Source organism: Hyperoodon ampullatus (genome assembly GCF_949752795.1).
Source record: "Hyperoodon ampullatus genome assembly, chromosome: 3".
Taxonomy (NCBI): Eukaryota; Metazoa; Chordata; class Mammalia; order Artiodactyla; family Ziphiidae; genus Hyperoodon; species Hyperoodon ampullatus.
In genome coordinates, this window is record NC_136916.1 from 14,086,652 (window position 1) to 14,107,145 (window position 20,494).

The following is a 20,494-nucleotide window of genomic DNA, read 5'->3' on the forward strand; positions in this document are numbered from 1 at the left end:
TCTACACACTACCAGGTAACCCTCTCTCCCACAGCCGAGAAAACTGCACAAAGGGTAAACAAAAGGAAATCTGGACCTGGGGACATCTGAGCAAAGGCGTACTGAAAAATCTAGTTCTAGATCGTGAAATTCCAGCAACCAATGGTTCAAAGAATACTGGTAACCAGGTTTGTGAATCCCGAACAGCTGACTGGAAGATTTTTCTCTGAATAAACTAACCAGTTGGTGGCATCCCAATAAAAGAACCCAGCTAGACACCTATAATGAAGCCAATCTGCCAACAATTTCTGCCACACACACAGAACTTCCAGTCACCTCATTAGGAACTTGTCTTAGATTCAAATGGACGGCTACCAGTCACTAGATTTGTAAGCAAAGTCCATAACAAGGCAGGCCAAAACAAATGGTACAAAGGAACTCTGAGGAAAAGAGTCCCAGGAGCAGAAGAAAACTTCAGAACACTGAAACAAAACAAAAACAACCATCTGGTTAACATCCTCAGAGAATTAAGAGAAAATATTGCACTTAAGAAACAAAAGCAGAGGATAAAAAATAAACATTCAGAAAGCATAAAAGAGCCTCTGGAAATTAAAAGTATAATAGAATTTAGAAATTTAAGTGAAAGAATGGAAAATAAAGTAAGAAACTGCCTCAGAGTGTAAAACAGAAAGAAATAGATTAACTTAAAGCAAGATCAGTTCAAAAGGTCCAATACCCAAATAAAGAAAAATACAGAAAAAGCAAACAATGATAACAGAACTGAGGAACTGTCAAAAATAATTCCAAAAAATTCTCCCTTAACTAAACTCATGGTCCCTAACATGATTTACCAAATTGAAAGGGCCACTGTGTGCCCAGTACAATGAGTGAGGGACAGCACACTAACTACCATGAGAAATAGTGGGTAAACTGGCTACAGAAAACACACTAAATCCAGAGAGAACAATCACATATAAAGGATTAGAAATCAGAACTTCATTGGTCTTCTTAAAAGACACTGACAGCTAAAAAGTAATGGAGAAATACCTTCAAAATTTTGAAGGAAACTTATTTCCAACCAAGAAAGAATTCCATACTCAGGCAAACTATCCATCAAGTAAGATGGTAAAACTTTTTTCCTTTTTGGAATTTTATAATGTAGAGAAAATTGAATTTATAGACTACCTGATTCATTAAACAAGTGGAAAATTACATGAAGAAGTGACTAGAAAGGATGCAAAGATTTAGCCTTAAATAAAGAACACAAGGAAAATGAAAATACAAGAAAATTATTAATCCCAGGGAAAAAAAAATTAAGAAAGAAAACAATCTTAGTATGCTTTTGGCTCAGAAATGAACAAAATACTTAAATAGTCATAATAATGTAAAATTTTCTGTTTAACACTCCTGACTTAACCAAAATTTGTGATATACTGAAAGACAACATCTAAAACTAATATGTCAAGAACAGCTGCTTCGGGCTTCCCTGGTGGCACAGTGATTAAGAATCCACCTGCCAATGCAGGGGACACAGGTTCAAGCCCTGGTCCGGGAAGATCCCACATGCCACGGAGCAACTAAGCCCATGCACCACAACTACTGAGCCTGCGTGCTGCAACTACTGAAGCCCGCGTGCCTAGAGCCTGTGCTCCGCAACAAGACACCGCAATGAGAAGCCCGCACATCACAACAAAGAGTAGCCCCTGCTCGCCACAACTAGAGAAAGCCCACGCACAGCAATGAAGACCCAGTGCCACCAAAAATAAATAAATAGGGCTTCCCTGGTGACACAGTGGTTGAGAGTCCGCCTGCCGATGCAGGGGACACGGGTTCGTGCCCTGGTCTGGGAAGATCCGACATGCCGCAGAGCGGCTGGGCCCGCGGGCCATGGCCGCTGAGCCTGCGCGTCTGGAGCCTGTGCTCTGCGGCGGGAGGGGCCACGGCAGTGAGAGGCCCGCGTACCATAAACGAATGAATGAATGAATGAATGAATGAATGAATAAATAAATAAATAAAATTTTTAAAAAGAATAGCTGCTTCTACATTCCTTGTCAAGAGTCAAGCAGCAAGGTACTGTTTTACTGTGTGTGCAAAAGAATCTTTTGGTACTACTGACTGCATTTTTCACTTTGATAAACATAAAAATTAAATCTAAACAAAAAATGGAATAAATAGGTACAATGGGCAATGTATCAATGTACCCAATGTTTTCATTTCTCTTACTAGTTATGTAGACAGGTTAGAAAAGGATACAACCAAGTATTAAACGCCTACTTCATGTCAGCTGTTATGCTAAGTTTTTCTCACAGTAAAAGAAAGGAATTCAAGAAGTGAGACAACGGAAATTGGCTATTTGCTATTTTATGTATAGTGGTAAGCACTAAATCTGTTAACTTTTTTAAATCACCTCTTTCAAAGGTATAGGAACTCAGGATGCTACACTCAATTTAAAAGCAAAGAGTAGACATGAATCATCAGTAAGTGAAAAAAACGTTAGCAAATGTTAAACTTTGAAGGCATTCTATTCAAAGTATATAGGCTGGGACTTCCCTGGCAGTCCAGTGGTTAAGACTTCGCCTGACAATGCAAGGGGGTGCAGGTTTGATCCCTGGTCAGGGAGATAAGATCCCACGTGCCTCACGACCAAAAAACCAAAATATAAAAGTGAAGCAATACTGTAACAAATTCAATAAAGACTTCAAAAGTGGTCCACATCAAAAACAAAACTTTAAATAAATAAATAAAGCATACAGGCTAAAAAGCTCGTACAGGAATAAAACGAAAAAAGTTATATATAATTTTTTTTTTTAATTTTTGGCTGTATTGGGTCTTCATTGCTGCATGCAGGCTTTTCTCTGGTTGCAGCAAGCAGGGGCTACTCTTCACTGCGGTGTGCAGGCTTCTCATCGCAGTGGCTTCTCTTGTTGCAGAGCACAGGCTCTAGGCGCACGGGCTTCAGTAGTTGTGGCACACAGGCTCAGCAGCTGTGGCTCACAGGCTCTAGAGTGCAGGCTCAGTAGTTGTGGTACACAGGCTTAGTTGCTCCTCGGCATGTGGGATCTTCCAGGGCCAGGGCTCGAACCTATGTCCCTACAGTAACCACTGCACCACCAGGGAAGCCCCTACAATACCTTTTTTAAACTGCCACTGAAGACGCCCCATCCTGGCTTCTTGTACTCATAAGTCAGAGATACATAAGATAAATAAATTTGAAAACAAATTTTTAATTACGTAGATAAAGGTAAATCTTCTTGTGGTACAAATAAAAAAGAACTTAAAAGCTAAAAGAATCAACATTAGTTCAAGCTAAGGCAGTCAATGAAGATACCTAATACATACCTTAGAGGCTGGGGTTGACTATGACACCAGCACAGACCCTAGATGTGCTGTGTAAGGACAGGAAATAGAAAGAGCTGATCCTACCGAAGGGGAATCTATCTCAAAGAAACACGGACTGGACCACTAAGACTAGAGAAAATTCATTTAAGAGGATAACTCAGCTGGGAGGAGAACCACTTTCAACTTTCCCCTCCCTTCTTTCTGCCAGAACATGTCTCTGCAGTCACAATGACTGCCATGCTGTGACCACAGAACAATGCTGAAAATGTAAACTATCTGCTAAGGTTGGTATAGTAGAAAGACAGAGAAAGTCTGATCCCTAAAGATTTCACAGAGGGACTTCCCTGGTGGTCCAGTGGTTAGGACTCCGCACTTCTACTACAGGAGGAACGGGTTCAATCCCTGGTCAGGGAACTAAGATCCTGCATGCCACGTGGTGCGGGCTAAATAAATAAAGATCTCACAGAGCAGTCATAAAAGCTTTAAATGCGTTTCTCAACTCCTTTCAAATAAGAATTTAGTAAACTTGTAAACTGCTCATCTGTAGAAGCCAGATTAATCTGTAATCTGGTTTTTGTTACTAGCAGCCAAAAGCAATTCTTAACAGGTACAGAGCAAATGCAAAAACCTCCCTCAGTGACACCTCCACAAACCCAGGTTAGAGGACCAGGAATCCCAAGAAAGAAAACAATTCTTAAAGATTAGCTCACGGTCAAAAATTACAAAGTATGTGAAGACATCTACCACCACAGTTAAAAAACAAAAAAAAGAAAGAATTCCAGAATCTCTGAGAAATTTTAAACTAAGTATGTTTTGGGGACTTCCCTGGTGGCGCAGTGGTTAAGAATCTGCCAGCCAATGCAGGGGACATGGGTTCGAGCCCTGGTCTGGGAAGATCCCACATGCCGCGGAGCAACTAAGCCCAGACGCCACAACTACTGAGCCTGCACTCTAGAGCCCACGAGCCACAACTACTGAGCCCACGTGCCACAACTACTGAAGCCCATACGCCTAGAGCCCGTGCTCTGCAACAAGAGAAGCCACTGCAGTGAGAAGCACGTGCACCACAGCAAAGAGTAGCCCCCACTCGCCTCAACTAGAGAGAGTCCACACGCAGCAACAAAGACCCAACGCACCCATAAATAAATAAATAAACATAAATAAATAAATAAATAAATAAATTTTTATAAAAAGTATGTTTTTGCCATGACTAAGAAGCCCACATGCCGCAATGAAGATCCCGCATGCCACAACTAAGACTTGGCGCAGCCAAAATAAATAAATAATAAATATTACTTTCTTAATAAAGTTTTTTTTGTTTTAAGTGAAAGAAGGTTTATTCAGGCAGGAACCCACTCCATAGACAGAGCGTGGGCCATCTCAGAAGGCAAGAGGCCAAAATAAGTTATGTTTTAAATATTCAAATAAGTTAATAAATATACTCCTTAAGACTATAATAGGGACTTCCCTAGTGGCACAGTGGTTAAAAATACACCTGCCAATGCAGGGGACATGCATTCGATCCCTGGTCTGGGAAGATCCCACATGCTGTGGAGCAACTAAGCTTGTGCACCATAACTACTGAGACTGCACTCTAGAGGTCATGAGCCACAACTACTGAGCCCGCATGCCACAACTACTGAAGCCCGCGCTCCTAGAACCTGTGCTCCGCAACAAGAAGCCACCACAATGAGAAGCCCATACATCGCAACGACGAGTAGCCCCCGCTCACCACAACTACAGAAAGCCCGTGTGCAACAACAAAGACCCAAAGCAACCAAAAATAAATAACTAAATAAAATTGATTCTTTAAAAAAAAAATAAGGTGGAATTAAAATGTAAACAACAATAAAACTGATTTTGCAAGGTAAAGAGAGTGAACACAAGGTGTTCTAAGGTCCTTGGTTTTGTTCAAAAGGAGTACAAAGATTAATCTAAGGGCTTCCCTGGTGGCGCAGTGGTTAAGAATCCGCCTGCCAATGCAGGGGACACGGGTTCGAGCCCTGGCCCGGGAAGATCTCACATGCCTCGGAGCAACTAAGCCCGTGCACCACAACTACTGAGACTGCGCTCTAGAGCCCGCGAGCCACAACTACCGACCCCGCATGCAACAACTACTGAAGCCCGCGCGCCTAGAGCCTGTGCTCTGCACACAACAAGAGAAGTCACTGCAATGAGAAGGCCGTGCAACACAACGAAGAGTAGCCCCCGCTCACCACAACTAGAGAAAGCCCCGCGCACAGCAACAAAGACCCAATGCAGCCAAAATAAATAAATTAATTAATTTAAAAAAAAAAGATTAATCTTAGACTCACAGAAAAAATATAAAGTATGCACATTAAAATATTAAGGGCAGGGCTTCCCTGGTGGCGCAGTGGTTGAGAGTCCGCCTGCCAATGCAGGGGACACGGGTTCGTGCCCCAGTCCAGGAAGATCTCACATGCCGCAGAGCGGCTGGGCCCGTGAGCCATGGCCGCTGAGCCTGCGCGTCTGAAGCCTGTGCTCCGCAGCGGGAGAGGCCACAGCAGTGAGAGGCCCGCGTACCGCAAAAAAAAAAAAAAAAAAAATTAAGGGCAATCACTAGAAGAAAAGAAATGGAACATATAACCTCCAAATCAGACCAGATTTTTTTTAAAAAGATAAGGAACAATCACTCCAACTGAAGAAAAAAAAAAGAGGAAAAAAAATAAGCATGGTAAATAGATAACACAAAATAAAAATTTAAGAAGTAAGCCAAATGTATCAATCATTACTATAAATGTAAAAAATCTGTAATGCATGTTAATACAGATTCTTAGACTATATTTCTTTAAAAAACCAAGCTTCACTATATTTACAAGGATGTTCACTGCAGCACTATTTGTGGTTATGAAAAACTGGAAACCTAAATGACAATTAATAAAGGAATTAAATAAGTTACAGTACATTCTGTGACAGAATACTAAAAAGCAGATAAAAAGAACGAACTAGATCAAAATTTATCAATGTAGTGATGTCACAAGTAGTTATGTCACTAATCACAGAACACATATAGAATTTACCATTCCTGTAAAATAATACACTAGTTGGTGGTGTGTATGGATAGATGCGTGTAGTAACAAGGATTAAAACATAGATGGTGGTATATATATACAACGGACTATTACTCAATCTAAAAAACAAGGAAATTCTGCCATCTGTGACAACATAGATGGACCCTGAAGGCATTATGCTAAATGAAACAAGTCAGACAGAGAAAACAAATACTATATGATCTCACTTATATATGAAACCTAAAAAAAACCAAACTCAGAAACAGAGAACAGATTGGTGGTTGCCAGAGGCAGTGGGTAGTGGGTTGGGGGAAATGGGTGAACGTGGTCAAAAGGCACAAACTTCCAGTTATAAGATAAGTGAGCTCTAGGGATGTAATGTACAGCTTGGTGACTGTAGTTAACAACACTGTATTGTGTATTTGAAAGCTGCTAAGAATAAATCTTAAAAGTTCTCATCAAAAGAAAAAACAATTTGCAACTAGGTGAGGTGATGGATGTTAACTAAACCCTCTGCGGTAATCATTTTGCAATATATACATCTATCAAACCATTATGTTGTATACCTTAAACATTCCGGTGTTACATATCAATTATAGCTCAATAAAACTGGCAAGAAAAAAATATAGAGAGACTGGCCCTACAGACATTAAAAGGGTAATGGCTGACCCAGACTGGGGAGAATACAAATAGTACTTCAACTTCATTTTTTAGTTTATTGTTCTTTTTAAGCAGAAGGGAAGATCTGAAGCAAATATGAAGAATGGACATTGGTTCATTCTGGGTAGGGAACACTCAGATAGTCATTTTATGTTCTATACTGCTCAGAACTACTTGTGATAATCAAATGCATATTAATATAAGTTTAATTTGTAGAATTAAATCTAAATATATATTTACTGTGATTGAGTGCATTTCATATGGTTTTACAGATTTATAGTAATTTATTTGCATTATGTATGCTCAAAAAGAAAAAATTTAAAAATAATATAGTGCATCCATAGATCAATCCCTAAAGCCCTGGTTTTGAGTCCATCCAGTGGTTCCTCCCTAACAAAAAAACAGCCAGGAAGAACTGCAATAAAAAGAGGCAGAGCGGGCTTCCCTGGTGGCGCAGTGGTTGGGAGTCCGCCTGCCGATGCAGGGGACACGGGTTCGTGCCCCGGTCCGGGAAGATCCCACATGCCGCGGAGCGGCTGGGCCCGTGAGCCATGGCCGCTGAGCCTGCGTGTCCGGAGCCTGTTGCTCCGCAGCGGGAGAGGCCACAACAGTGAGAGGCCCGCGTACCGCAAAAAAAAAAGAAAGAAAAAAGAGGCAGAGCAATAGAAGAAAGTTACAGCTCACTTCCTGGAGGAAAGGAATCATCTTTCATTTAAAGCTAGAAGAGCAAGACCTAAACAATGCAAATTCTTAATGGGCTTTTGGACGTTTTATTTTTTACACAATCCACTGTCAACACATTTTCCAAGTAGAATAATTAAATATCTAAAATATCCTCTTCTCTGTATCTCATTAAAATTGTATAAGTAGGGGGCTTCCCTGGCGGCGCAGTGGTTGAGAGTCCGCCTGCTGGTGCAGGGGACACGGGTTTGTGCCCCAGTCTGGGAAGATCCCACATGCCGCGGAGCGGCTAGGCCCGTGAGCCGTGGCCACTAAGCCTGCACGTCTGGAGCCTGTGCTCCGCAACGGGAGAGACCACAGCAGTGAGAGGCCCGCGTACCGCAACAACAACAACAAAAAATTGTGTAAGTAGGTAAAATTTCTAATAAATCTCTTCAGCCTGTGGTAGTTACGAAGAGATACACAGTAAACACAAAAACAGTCATGAGAACCTCCCTGGTGTCACAGTGGTTAAGAATCCAACTGCCAATGCAGGGGACATGGGTTTGATCCCTGATCCAGGAAGATCCCACATGCCGTGGAGCAACTAAGCCCGTGTGCCCCAACTACTGAAGCCTGCGCGCCTAGAGCCCGTGCTCTGTAACAAGAGAATCCACTGCAATGAGACGCCCACGTGACGCAACGAAGAGTAGCCCCCCCTCGCCGCAACTAGAGAAAGCCCGCGCACAGCAATGAAGACCCAACACAGCCAAAAATAAATAAATAAATGTACTTTTTTAAAATGTTAATTAAAAAAAAAAAAACACATACACATTAAATACAAAAACAGTCATCAGAACTTGCCTGGTGGCACAGTGGTTAAGAAACCACCTGCCAAAGCAGGGGACATGGGTTTGATCCCTGACCCAGGAAGATCCCACATGCCACGGAACAACTAAGCCCATGCGCCACAACTACTGAGTCTGCGCTCTAGAGCCAGTGAGCCACAACTACGGAGCCTGCACACCACAACTACTGAAGCCTGCAGGCCTAGAACCCACGCTCCGCAACAAGAGTAGCCACCGCAATAAGAAGCCTGCACGTCGCAACAAAGAGTAGCCCCTCTTGCCGCAACTAGAGAAAACCCATGCACAGCAACCAAGACCCAACGCAGCCAAAAATAAATAAATAAATTTATTAAAGGAAAAAAAAAACCAGTCATCAGTTAAGTGTTTTAACCTCTAACCACGGGACTTCCCTGGTGGTGCAGTGGTTAAGAATCCGTCTGCCAATGCAGGGGACATGGGTTCGAGCCCTGGTCCAGGAAGATCCCACATGCTGCAGAGCAACTAAGCCCGTGCGCCACAACTACTGAGCCTGTGCTCTAGAGCCCGCGAGCCACAACTACTGCAGCTCGCATGCCTAGAGCCCGTGCTCCGCAACAAGAGAAGCCACCGCAATGAGAAGCCTGTGCACCGCAAGAGTAGCCCCCGCTCACCGCAACTAGGGGAAAGCACATGCGCAGCAACGAAGACCCAATGCAGACAAAAATAAAATAAATAAATTTATTTAAAAAAAAAAACCTCTAACCACTGTGACAGCAGTTAGTAAACAATGAAGTCTAATGAAAATATTTCAATAAAAATTCTTGGGCTTCCCTGGTGGCACAGTGGTTGGGAATCCACCTGCCAATGCAGGGGACACGGGTTCGATCCCTGGTCCGGGAAGATCCCACATGCCATGGAGCAACTAAGCCCGTGTGCCACAACTACTGAGTCTGTGCTCTACAGCCCACACGCCACAACTACTGAAGCCTGCACTCCCTAGAGCCCATGCTCCGCAACAAGAGAAGCCACCCAATGAGAAGCCTTTGCACCACAACGAACAGTAGCCCCCACTTGCTGCAACTAGAGAAAGCCTGCACACAGCAACCAAGACCCAACGCAGCCAAAAATAAATTAATTAATTAAAAAAAAATTCTTATTCACTTCAGGTGAATAAAGCAATTCGAGTGTTTTTTCTAAACAATGAATGCCTAACAAAGAGCTTCCCTTAAAAACCAACCAAACTTTCCCTCAATTGCCCATCTATTTTTATTTTCGTTTTTCCTTATTTTCAACATTCGATCTAACCCTGCAATCCTTACTCTTTTCGATGGCCCATCATGAGGGTTCTGCCCAAACCAGAGAACTACAATTGCTGTCTCAAGTACTTGTCTTAGTCCTTCAGCATCCTTGGCAGCAATGTCACTATCAAAAACTCTTTCTTAAAAAAAATAATTGTGGACTTCCCTGGTGGCGCAGCAGCTAAGAATCCACCTGCCAATGCAGGGGACATGGGTTCGAGCCCTGGTCCAGGAAGATCCCACGTGCCGCAGAGCAACTAAGCCCATGTGCCACAACTACTGAGCCTGCGCTCTACAGCCTGCGCGCCACGACTACTGAAGCCCGCGCGCCTAGAGCCCGTGCTCCGCAACAAGAAAAGCCACCAGAATGAGAAGCCCACGCACCACAACAAAGAGTAGCCCCAGCTCGCCCCAACTAGAGAAAGCCCGCGTGCAGCAACGAAGACCCAACACTGTCAAAAATAAATTAATTTAAAAAACAAATTAAAAATAAAATGGGGGGATTCCCTGGTGGCGCAGTGGTTGAGAGTCCGCCTGCCGATGCAGGGGACACGGGTTCGTGCCCCGGTCCGGGAAGATCCCACATGCCGCAGAGCGGCTGGGCCCGTGAGCCATGGCTGCTGAGCCTGCGCGTCTGGAGCCTGTGCTCCGCAACAGGAGAGGCCACAGCAGTGAGAGGCCCGCGTACCGCAAAAAAATAAATAAAAATAAAAATAAATAAATAATAAAATGGGTATGGAATGTTAATATTTTTTTTTTAAGAACTGTCTTTGTTGCTACTGGACCCTGCAGGTTCTCCTTTCCTGACAGTTCATTATCCATCCTTGGAAACCGTTCTTACTCTCCCAAATGTGAACATTCACCATAGTTCTGTCTTCACTCTTCTTTTCTCTAACAAAAAATGTCACTTGTTTCCCAATCTTCCTTCTACGCAGCTCCAACTCTAACTTGTCTTCATTACTTTAACCCTAAATTTCCAATGAAAAATCCTACCTGCATCAAAACCAACATGCCCAAAACTTTCTTTACTCTTCAAATTTGCTCTCCTTCCTTTGTTACTGTTAATGGTTATCACCATTCCAGAGTGCTCAACCTTGACATCTCAGAATCATCTCTGATTATTCCCTTTCCTTCACCCCACATCCATTTCTGTCATTTCCTCCTTCAAAATGCTCCCTCTCTCTCTTTCTACTTCCTCCCTTTCTACTCTCACATTTTTATAGTAACAGCATCCTAAGACTTTCAGTTTCTAACCTCCCCTTTCAAAGCCATCCTATATACAACCAAACTTCTTGTCTAAAAATACTGCTTTATTGTTCTGGATTTTTACTCCTCAGTATCTGTCAAGGTACCACCAGTTCATAATTGCCCCTCTTCTGAAAAGTGAGCTATCCCAAACCCACAGAGATCTCCCTGTGTCTGAGCAACTCAACCCTATTGTCTAGCCATGGCTAGCTAACTGGTCCAACTAGACAAGCCAAGACAGTTTTTTTTCCCCCCAAAAGGAACATGAGATTCGCACTGCAATTTAGCCTCTTGAGACAGGAGACAGAAAATATTAAGAGCTGAAGTATGGCCATCTTTCACCACAGGAGGCAATATACAACACCTTGGTTGAGAGCTTCATCACAGCCCAGACTCCAACTAGATACGTATTTCTCTTAAAACTACGATATCTTTATCTATGAAATGAAAGTAACAGAATATCTACCTCATATATTTGATAGGTAAAGAAAATAATTGGTATAGAACATTCAGCACAGTACCTGACAAATGGTAAACAATCAAAAAAGTTAACTATTGATTTTTGGAGTAAGTAGTAGAGAAAATCTGCAGAAAGGAAAAGAATGAAGCAGACACACAGAGAAAAGCAGAAATAATATTAAAACTAATTCCATTCCCGTTCTAATTCATGGGTACATTTTCAGGTTAGGTTTCTTGGCTACTATATCCTTATAACAAACTGCCCTTTCTCTGCTTATTTAAGCTTGGAATGAGTTTTTGTTTTTTACAAACAACCCTACCTTGTGTAATTGTACACTACAGGAATTTAGAAGACGCTGTGTCTCTTCTTTCATTAACGACCCCCACCATCCTACCAAATAAAGCTAAAATAAAATGGGTCCCCCAATATACCTTTATATACCTTTTAAGATAAATATTTTATTCACTTGAGTATCCTGACCATGACCTCAGAGAGGAAAAAGAAATAGAAACAGGCAACAAGAGGCATTTGAGGCAAATAACGCTGACATTTTACCACTCCCCATTCACCTCTTTATCCTCCCTCTCTTGATACCCACTTTCCTATTTTCTAATCTTTCTCTGGCCATGAATCTACTGTGACATCCCCTAGAAGAGCCTCACCTTACTGGCAGTGTTTACTAACAAATTAAAGCAAAACTTCCTTTGCTTGATGACCCATCAACCCCAAACCATAACATGCTACAAAGAGGAAAAAAGATAGAGTAAACCTATACATACTTTAAGTCCTAAAATTTTCATGATTAATTTCATCCTCCACTTGCCAGTTCCCATTTCTGTAATGCTAGAATAGCTGAAACTCTGGTACAGTGCATTCCCACACACAAAGAAAACACATCAACAGAATATTGCTCTGAGTTTCACAATCCTATATAAGCTACTCAGCCATTATTTCTGATCAAAAATTGCCCAGACAAAAATAAAAGTTTCTGTTCATACTATCCATGTAGGTAAAGAAGCTGAAATATTTGTTTTCTACCTTCTGTCACATACTCTAGTCAACAACAAAAGGAAGAAACTATCACACTGCAAATGGTAATACTTCCATGTGATTAATGAAGATTAAATCTTTTTCTCCCTCATATTTCTAGAAGTTCAACTGGAAAAATGATTTTGGCCACAAAGAATAAACATTCCTCCCTCATTCTTACAGAAGGTTTACAGAAGTGTTCAGAAAGAAGGTTAGCCAGCCAAGTCAAAAAAAAGGAAGATTTTTATGTTGCTTTGCCAAAGGGACTGAATGTGAAAATACTGAGCAAGGTTAAACTGTACATGTATAGATATAGTAAAAAGAAATGTGAATCATTAAACACTTTTTTTTTTAACTCAGTAAACAGAACCTAGCAAAATTATCTCAATATAACTTACTTATGTCCTACTGCCATTATATTCCAACTATGATTAGCCAATTTAACCCTCAAACCAGTAGACATGGCTAAGAAAGCCCAAATACAACTTTATATTTTACCTGTTCTAAGTATCTATCAGTATGTACTTATGTGATTCAATTTGTTTTTCAGATCTTATAAAACCAGTTTAAAACTGTAAGTCAATACTTGGCCCAAATTCAATATTTGAACAAAAGACTGAAAACCCTTGAAACTGACACATGAGTGTGTAGCATCCTAAGCTACTCACTGAAGTATTTTAATGTTTTTGATAAACACTCCTTACCACTCTGGCTGCTCTCTCCTGAGATTCACATTTCCTGCAAAACCATGGTCCAGTGGGTACTTGAACAATGCCATAGCAAGCTGTTGGGAAATAAATGTTTTAAAGTAAGTTAAGATTTGAATAATTATGGAAAATCAAATACCCTTTCAAAGCCCTATTAAAGTAATTACCTCTGAAACTATTCACATAAACCACCTGCTTTGTAAAGAACTAAAACATGCTATATTTATGTTTATAATTTATCACCTAGTTAAAATTATGACATTTTAGGGCTTCCCTGCTGGTGCAGTGGTTAAGAGTCCGCCTGCCGATGCAGGGGACACGGGTTCGTGCCCAGGTCCGGGAAGATCCCGCATGCCGCGGAGCGGCTGGGCCCGTGAGCCATGGCCGCTGAGCCTGCGCGTCCGGAGCCTGTGCTCCGCAACGGGAGAGGCCACAACAGTGAGAGGCCCGCGCACCGCAAAAAAAAAAAAAAAAAAAAATTATGACATTTTAACTAAATATTAGAAAAATAATCTTTTTCTATTTCAATTAAAAAGTATAAACATCACAAATTTTATTCTCTTATAACAGAAAAATATTAGATAAAATTTAACACTTTACATAGAATAACTCAAATTAATTAATTCATTCCTATATCCTGAAATTTAAATAGCAAGCATTTTAGATACATGAAAGTGAAAATTATTTCCAAATCACCTTTCAAAACAAACAAGACATTGCAGGAAAGAAAATGAAATGTAATGTTAAAAGTAAAATGCTTCTATTTAAATAAAATGTCCAGAATAGACATTTGTCTATCTGTCTATAGAGACAGAAGGTACATTACTGGTTGTCTAGGACTGGGGGAGTTAGGAAGAAATGGGGAATAACTGTTAACAGGTCCAAGGTTTCTTATTAGGGTGATGAAAATGTTCTAAAATTGACTGTAGTAACAAATCCAAAACTGTGAATGTACTAAAAACCAGTGAATTGTACACTTTAAGTGGGCTAATTGTATGGTATATGAGTTACATCTCAATAAACCCGTCAGAAAAAAAAGTAAACTACACGTTTATTTCTAATATATGTTAATGTTCCAACAAGTGACCTGTATATCACACATCCAAATCACAATCTAGTTACGTACAAAAACTGTTTTTATATTAACATTTACCTAACTCAAATTTTAATATTTTCCAAAAACCTAAAAACACTAATATCCAACTGACATTCTCTTGACTGAGCTTGCTCAGAGGTAACTTGAAAATATATCAAATATTGGAAAGCACTTAAAGAATATAAAATCAGCACAAATTTTTAAAACTCCAAAAGCTAAACTTCTAATCCCATTTAAAATGTATCGGAGTAAAAATATTCTATCAGCCAAGAAATACAGCATCACAGCCCAAAAACTTATATTTTAATTCAGAAATACTTCTAGAAAAGAAATTTTAACACTTAAATGAACACCTTCTAAATTGGGAGATGAGACTACTTAGCATCATTTATCATCCAATTCATAAGAAATACCTCTACAAGTGCCAATGAACACTATAACGGAAATACACTATACCAGTTCTGAGACCTTACAATCAGTACCTAGTTTGAATAAACATGGTTTTCACTCCTCAGAAGAGTAAGGTGTGCAACTCTGCCTTTCTTTAAAAGAACTGGGGATACATGCATGCTCAGGTTCGGTTATTCACTATCTCCTAAGTCCCCCTTCCCAGTTCTGAGATTCCGTTCTATAAAGAATACAGTTTAGTCCCTTACGCTCAGGCTTTCTCTCGTTTAGTAGCGCCCGGTACACTACTGAACCTCTGCCTCACTCAACGCCAGATTTAGAAACGAGAAGGGGGGCGGGTTGGTGCACAACAAGGGGAGTACAAGAGCCACCGAAAAAAAAATGGCCTGTTTTTCGGCCCCCAAATTTTCAGCCTCAATTCCTTACCACGTGAAATGGAAAAAGAACCTTCAAACGGCCAGAAAACTACCTTAACTAGTGTCCTCGGCTCTTGTGTATATCCCCAAAACTCACCTAATGGAAACACCCAGAAATAAACTAAGATGCTCCCCGAGTCACTGGCGCCGCCACCACCTCCTCTTCTGTCCAGTCACTGAAGCTGAGGAAGGGGCCCGATGCGGCCACTCAACAGCCTCATCCGCCACCCCGAGCAGCTCAGCCCAGCCGCGCCCGCGGCGGCGCGACTGCGGCGACGGCCTTCCGCCTCTTCTCCGCGGGAAGCTCCAGTCCGCAGGAGCGGCAGCAAGGTCTCGGCCAGAAAGCTTGGGGTGCGGCAGCCGGCGCCCTCCCCCCCCCCCCATCTAAAGCGGCAGGGCAGACCCCCGAGCTCCCGATCCGCCCTGGCGCCGCGCGCCGCGCTCCCGAGCCCGACTCCATGGTACAGGAAGTCTCCAGACACTGCGGCAGACGGCGCGGCGGGAGGGGGAAGGGGCTCCCCACTCCCCAACCCAAACCGACAGCCGCGGGGCCACGGCCTAGGGGCGCGCGCCCGGGCCCCGACACCCCCTCGCCGCCGACCCCGGCCTCCGAGAGTCCGCAGACCCGCGGCTCCGGGCGCAGGCTGCGGCCAAATGACACTTGAGAGAGTGAGCGCAGCATCACATGACAGTCCAGGCCACACACACTTTCTCCCACATGCGCAGCCCACACCCCTTCCGCCCCGCCGCCGACCCTCCGAGTCAATCCCCGGCCGCGGAACGGGGCGGGGGCGGGGGCGGGGCGGGGGGAGGGGCGGGAGGGGAACTGGCAGTTGCTGCCAAGGTGGGGGAAGCGGTGACGGTTGGGAGAGGCCGGGTTCGGCCAGGCGGGCGGTTGGGTGTTTACCTTGATGCACCGCGACGCTGCAGCCGTGCCCGTCGCAATAAACCAGCGGGTTCTCGGCCCAGCCTCTCTCGTCTGAGCAAACGCAACAGCCTCCAATCATCTCCTTCATACTATGGGAGACCTCGTCCTCCAGTGACACGGGCCGGTCGCTAGAGACCATCTAAGAGGGAGTTGGGGGGGACCATTAAAAAACACATGCAAGCCAATGAGTGCTTCCCCCCGCCCAGTCCCCCGCGCCCCCGCTCCCTTCCCGGCGCCCCGGCCCCCGCCCGCCGCTCGGCCGCTCGCTCACTCGGGCTTTGCCGCTCAGTCACTCACGTTCCGCACAGGAGTCAGGAGCCATGTCCTTGCTGACTCCCCCCACCTCCCCTCCACCGCCTCCTCCGCCTCCTCCTCCTCCTCGTCTTCTTCCCTCCCCACCTCCACCCGGCGGCTAACGCTGGAGCCCGAAGAGGGCACACATAATCAAGTAGGCCTCCGCACAGGCGCACTGGGGGGGCTCCCGCTGGGCCAGGGGCAGCGAGGGAGGGGAAGGGGGTTGCGCTTCCTCCTCCAAGCGTCACTCGGCGTGCGCGCCCGCCCGGCAGCCGGCGTGAGGGAAAAGGCCCGGGAGAGGCGAGGCCTGCGTGCGCGCCGCCGCGTCCGGCCGGCAGCCCGGGCCTGCCTCCCGGCCCCTTCCCCTCCCCCGCGCCGCTCGCAGCCGCCGAGGTGTGCTGGGGGGGAGGGGGCGAGGAGAGCCCGTGGCGCGCCGAGGCCGGAACGAGCCAACTGGAGGGCGCGGGGGCGCGCACGCGGGGGCGGGGACGTTGGGGCCGCCTTCTGCAGCGCCGGCCGCGCGGGCTGCGTGTGCACGTCGCGAAGAGGCCTCGGCGGGAGGGAGGGTGGGAAGGGAGGATTCCGAGGGCCGGGAGGGAGGACGAGTTTTGTCTGAGTAGCTGGAGGGGACTCCCTGCGGGCATCTGAGAACCTACCTGCAGGCCTTTTCCTGGAGAACTGGCCCGTGGGTAACAAGGGTTGGGCAAGTCGGCCAGCTTCCATGAAGGGTGCAGTGAAGCATGGCTTCCTGCAGTTGGCCGCGCGAACTTCACTGTAGTGCCGAAGCCTTTTCACCCATTAAGTTCACATCCTGGACTCTACCCAAAGTTCACCCAGTGGAAGTGCCACCAAGTCGGCTGCCCGTTTACACACCACACTGGGCCAAATGACAACTGAAAGTGCATCACAGACAGGGTCAAAAGCCTAGGTTGGGTTGTATTCGAAGAGGGAACACCTATGCTACCCGCAACTTGCTGTGTAGGAGTACAAATGGTTGTTAATCTGGAATTAGCAATATAATGTGAGGATCAGGAAATCGCAGTTTGAGGGAACCCAAGTTCTAGTCAGTCACCAAATGATCTCTAACACCATGTGACAGTGGAGTCCTTTCAATCGAGGATTTCTCTGATCTGGCTCTGTACTCCAAATTTACTCTTGAAAATTTGTCAATTTTTTATTAAGGCCACTTAAGTGGCAGAAAGATGGGAGCTCACTCACATACAAATAGAAAATGGATCAGGCCTATCTGAATAATTAGCTGGATATTGAGCAGTTTTGAGCTGTGAAATCTTCCACTGTTGCCCTACCCCCTATGTATCCTTTTTAGTCCAATATTGATTTTAGGCCAAAAAAGTGTCTCATTATAAAAGTTCAGCATGAAATAGGAATATAGATAGATGGTTTAAATGACAAGCATAGTTACAAGGCGAATTCATGACTTTGATAAATACCTTACGAGTACAAAATGACTTTATCAGGAATTAGCAATATAATGTGGGGATCTGGGAAATGCAGTTATATAAAATGCTAAAAGATGAAGGAACCCAAGTTCTCCTAGTCAGTCACCAAAAGATAATGGTTTAAGTTCTAAAAGCATTCCAAGTGTTCTCATAAAGAAAAAAAAAAATGTTTTTGTGGCATGGCTGCTTCTTCTACTGCAAATTAATTGCTAGAAATCTGTTTAAGAATTATAATAGATATAATACAACGCAAGCATATATCAGCAAATATATTCAAACATTCTAAAAGCGAAGTGAGATGGCTACAGTAATGCAAATCTAGAAGTGTAAGATAGGGGAAAAATGTACACTAAAGAAACCAAAAAATGAGAATTCGCTTTTAGTTATATTAGTGCATTTTTAAAAGGTGACTACAAGATTACACACTTATAAAATGCAACTTCTTTTGGAGGGTATGGTAATAATTAATAAATTTCCAAACATATAATAATGATGTTCTTAAAATATCACTGATATTTTTAAAACTAAAACTGTGTTCAAACAAATCTATATTGTTTTGTGTATCTCTACTGTATATCTTATCTTTACCCCTTTACAAGGGATACCAGTTCAACATCCAATTCCTGATCAGGTTCAGACTCTTAATGAAGAGTAATTTTTAGTTAAAATTAATGTGAAATTTCCCTTGCTAAACACTGAAGTCGAACCTTAATGAAATAAATTATTTTAAAATACATGCATTTTATTTTTAATGCATTGGAGCTTAGTTCTTGTGATGGAATTAATTTATATGTAAAGAAAGATGGGTACTTTACCCTTTCTGTAACACTTAATAGAAGAAATGTAGGTAAATGCTTGCTGTTTCCAAAACAAAACAAAAAAGTTCATCATTTGTAATACATTTTTGAAATTTAGAAAAATAGAGAAAATACACTATTTCTTAAGAACAGGCCTATATATAAATAATAGCATCTGAAGAAGAAATTTTATTAAAAATGTACATATAAATGTTGACAAAATATAAGTCAAATTATTTAAAACTGATATTTAACATATTAAATGTTATGAAAACTGTAAGAAAAAACATAATGAGCTAAGTAGGTCATTCTAATTTTAACTCATGTACCAGATATAGAACTTCTTCTTATGTTATATATCAGAAGTATAATATTTAATATATTTCTAAAAAATATTAGGTGATAAGAGTAACAGACATTACAAAATAGTTCAGAGATACAGTTAATTATTCATTCAGTAAATATTTATGGAACATTTACTGTGAGCCAGGGAACATTTACTAGATACAGGAAATATAGCAGTGAGCAAGTTATATTTGTCCTTTGTGTGATATATATGAGTATGATTAGCTGAATATGCTAATTCTCATAACTCAGAATGGATAAAACTTATAAATTGCCAGAATTGTTAAAGTTCGAGCAAGTTTTTAACAATACATGGTAATGTTAAAAAAACAAAAAAGTTCATGGGATTTATAGAATAACTTCATAGAAAAGTACAATTTCAATCTTAAAATAGTGTTATCCTTTAAATCTGATTCCACATTCTCAAAATATTCTTTGAAAAAGTACACCTAGTACCTATAGAATAAAACAAAAGCCTGTGGTCCCAATACACCTCTTCACATAACAACAGCAGCTAACTCAGTACTGGCTCATCTGTTTCTCTGAACTAATCATCTGAGGCAAACCACAAAAAACTCAAGTAAAGTATTTTATGATGTAACCTCTAACCCTACTATAATGGGAAACTATATTTTCTTCCTGTATGGGTAATATATCTTCTTATAATTTTCTTTATTCCTTATCCTGGGCACCAAATTTTTGGATTTGCTTTTCCATAATCATTTACATTAGTAGATACTTATGAACGAAATATTTAAAACCAAATTTGGCTCCTAGGTTAGTATGGCTTATATTTATCTCCTTTTTAAATTGAAGTTTTATTTGCCTTCTGTTATTTGCCTGTTATGTTTAGTCTATTATACCCACTGTTGAAGTATATTTCTTTAATGAGGTACAGAAATTCAGGTATATTTCTATAATATTAAGACTAGATGCACTTTCCTTAACTCAGATTCTTAACTTCCACAAAGTGTTTAAAATTCTCTATTGGCTCTGATACCTAGGTTTTTAAACAAAAAGCAATTATCAGAATTCATTCATCTACTAAACCTCATCAGAAACTATAATTTTCTTTCTAAATAAAATAGTTGGAAAAAGCAATAAGGCAATTCCTTATGATCTGCACAAACTTTAAGTTATGCCCTCTTTTAAAGGAACCTCTGAATAAAATTTTGTTTTGCTCATTTGGTATCCAACATTTCTTACCTTTTACATGAAAAGTTTATGAACCATATATTTATACTAGTATGATTAAAATATTGAGGTATTTCTGATACTGGTTTTGTTATTTATCTCACAATAAGTGAGTATTGTGTCTTTATAGGTACAAACCCGTGCATGGCACCTATATCATGGAGCACTATCAGAAATTTCATTAAAAGGTATTCATTTCAATTATATTTTCATTTGATATTCCGTTAATGGCTTTTGGAAAATTCCATTTAATGAAGCATATTAATCTTACTAGGTGATTTTTTTAAACTCACCATACCGCCTAGCAAGTGTCCTGCACG

The 20,494-nt window shown here is 42.1% G+C and overlaps 1 protein-coding gene across 2 annotated transcripts in view; it reads right to left on the reverse strand.

Moving 5' to 3' along the window:
- MLLT10 (MLLT10 histone lysine methyltransferase DOT1L cofactor) overlaps window positions 1–16,223 on the reverse strand; it is a gene marked incomplete at both ends in the record, with an annotated part of 247,795 nt that extends 231,572 nt beyond the window's left edge. For both annotated transcript variants that reach the window (XM_079698968.1, XM_079698967.1), the window contains 2 exons: window positions 13,234–13,313; window positions 16,064–16,223. In XM_079698968.1, coding sequence (XP_079555094.1) covers window positions 13,234–13,313; window positions 16,064–16,223 — 240 coding nt within the window. The remainder of the gene's footprint in view (window positions 1–13,233; window positions 13,314–16,063) is intronic.
- Between the last annotated feature and the right edge of the window lie 4,271 nt (window positions 16,224–20,494).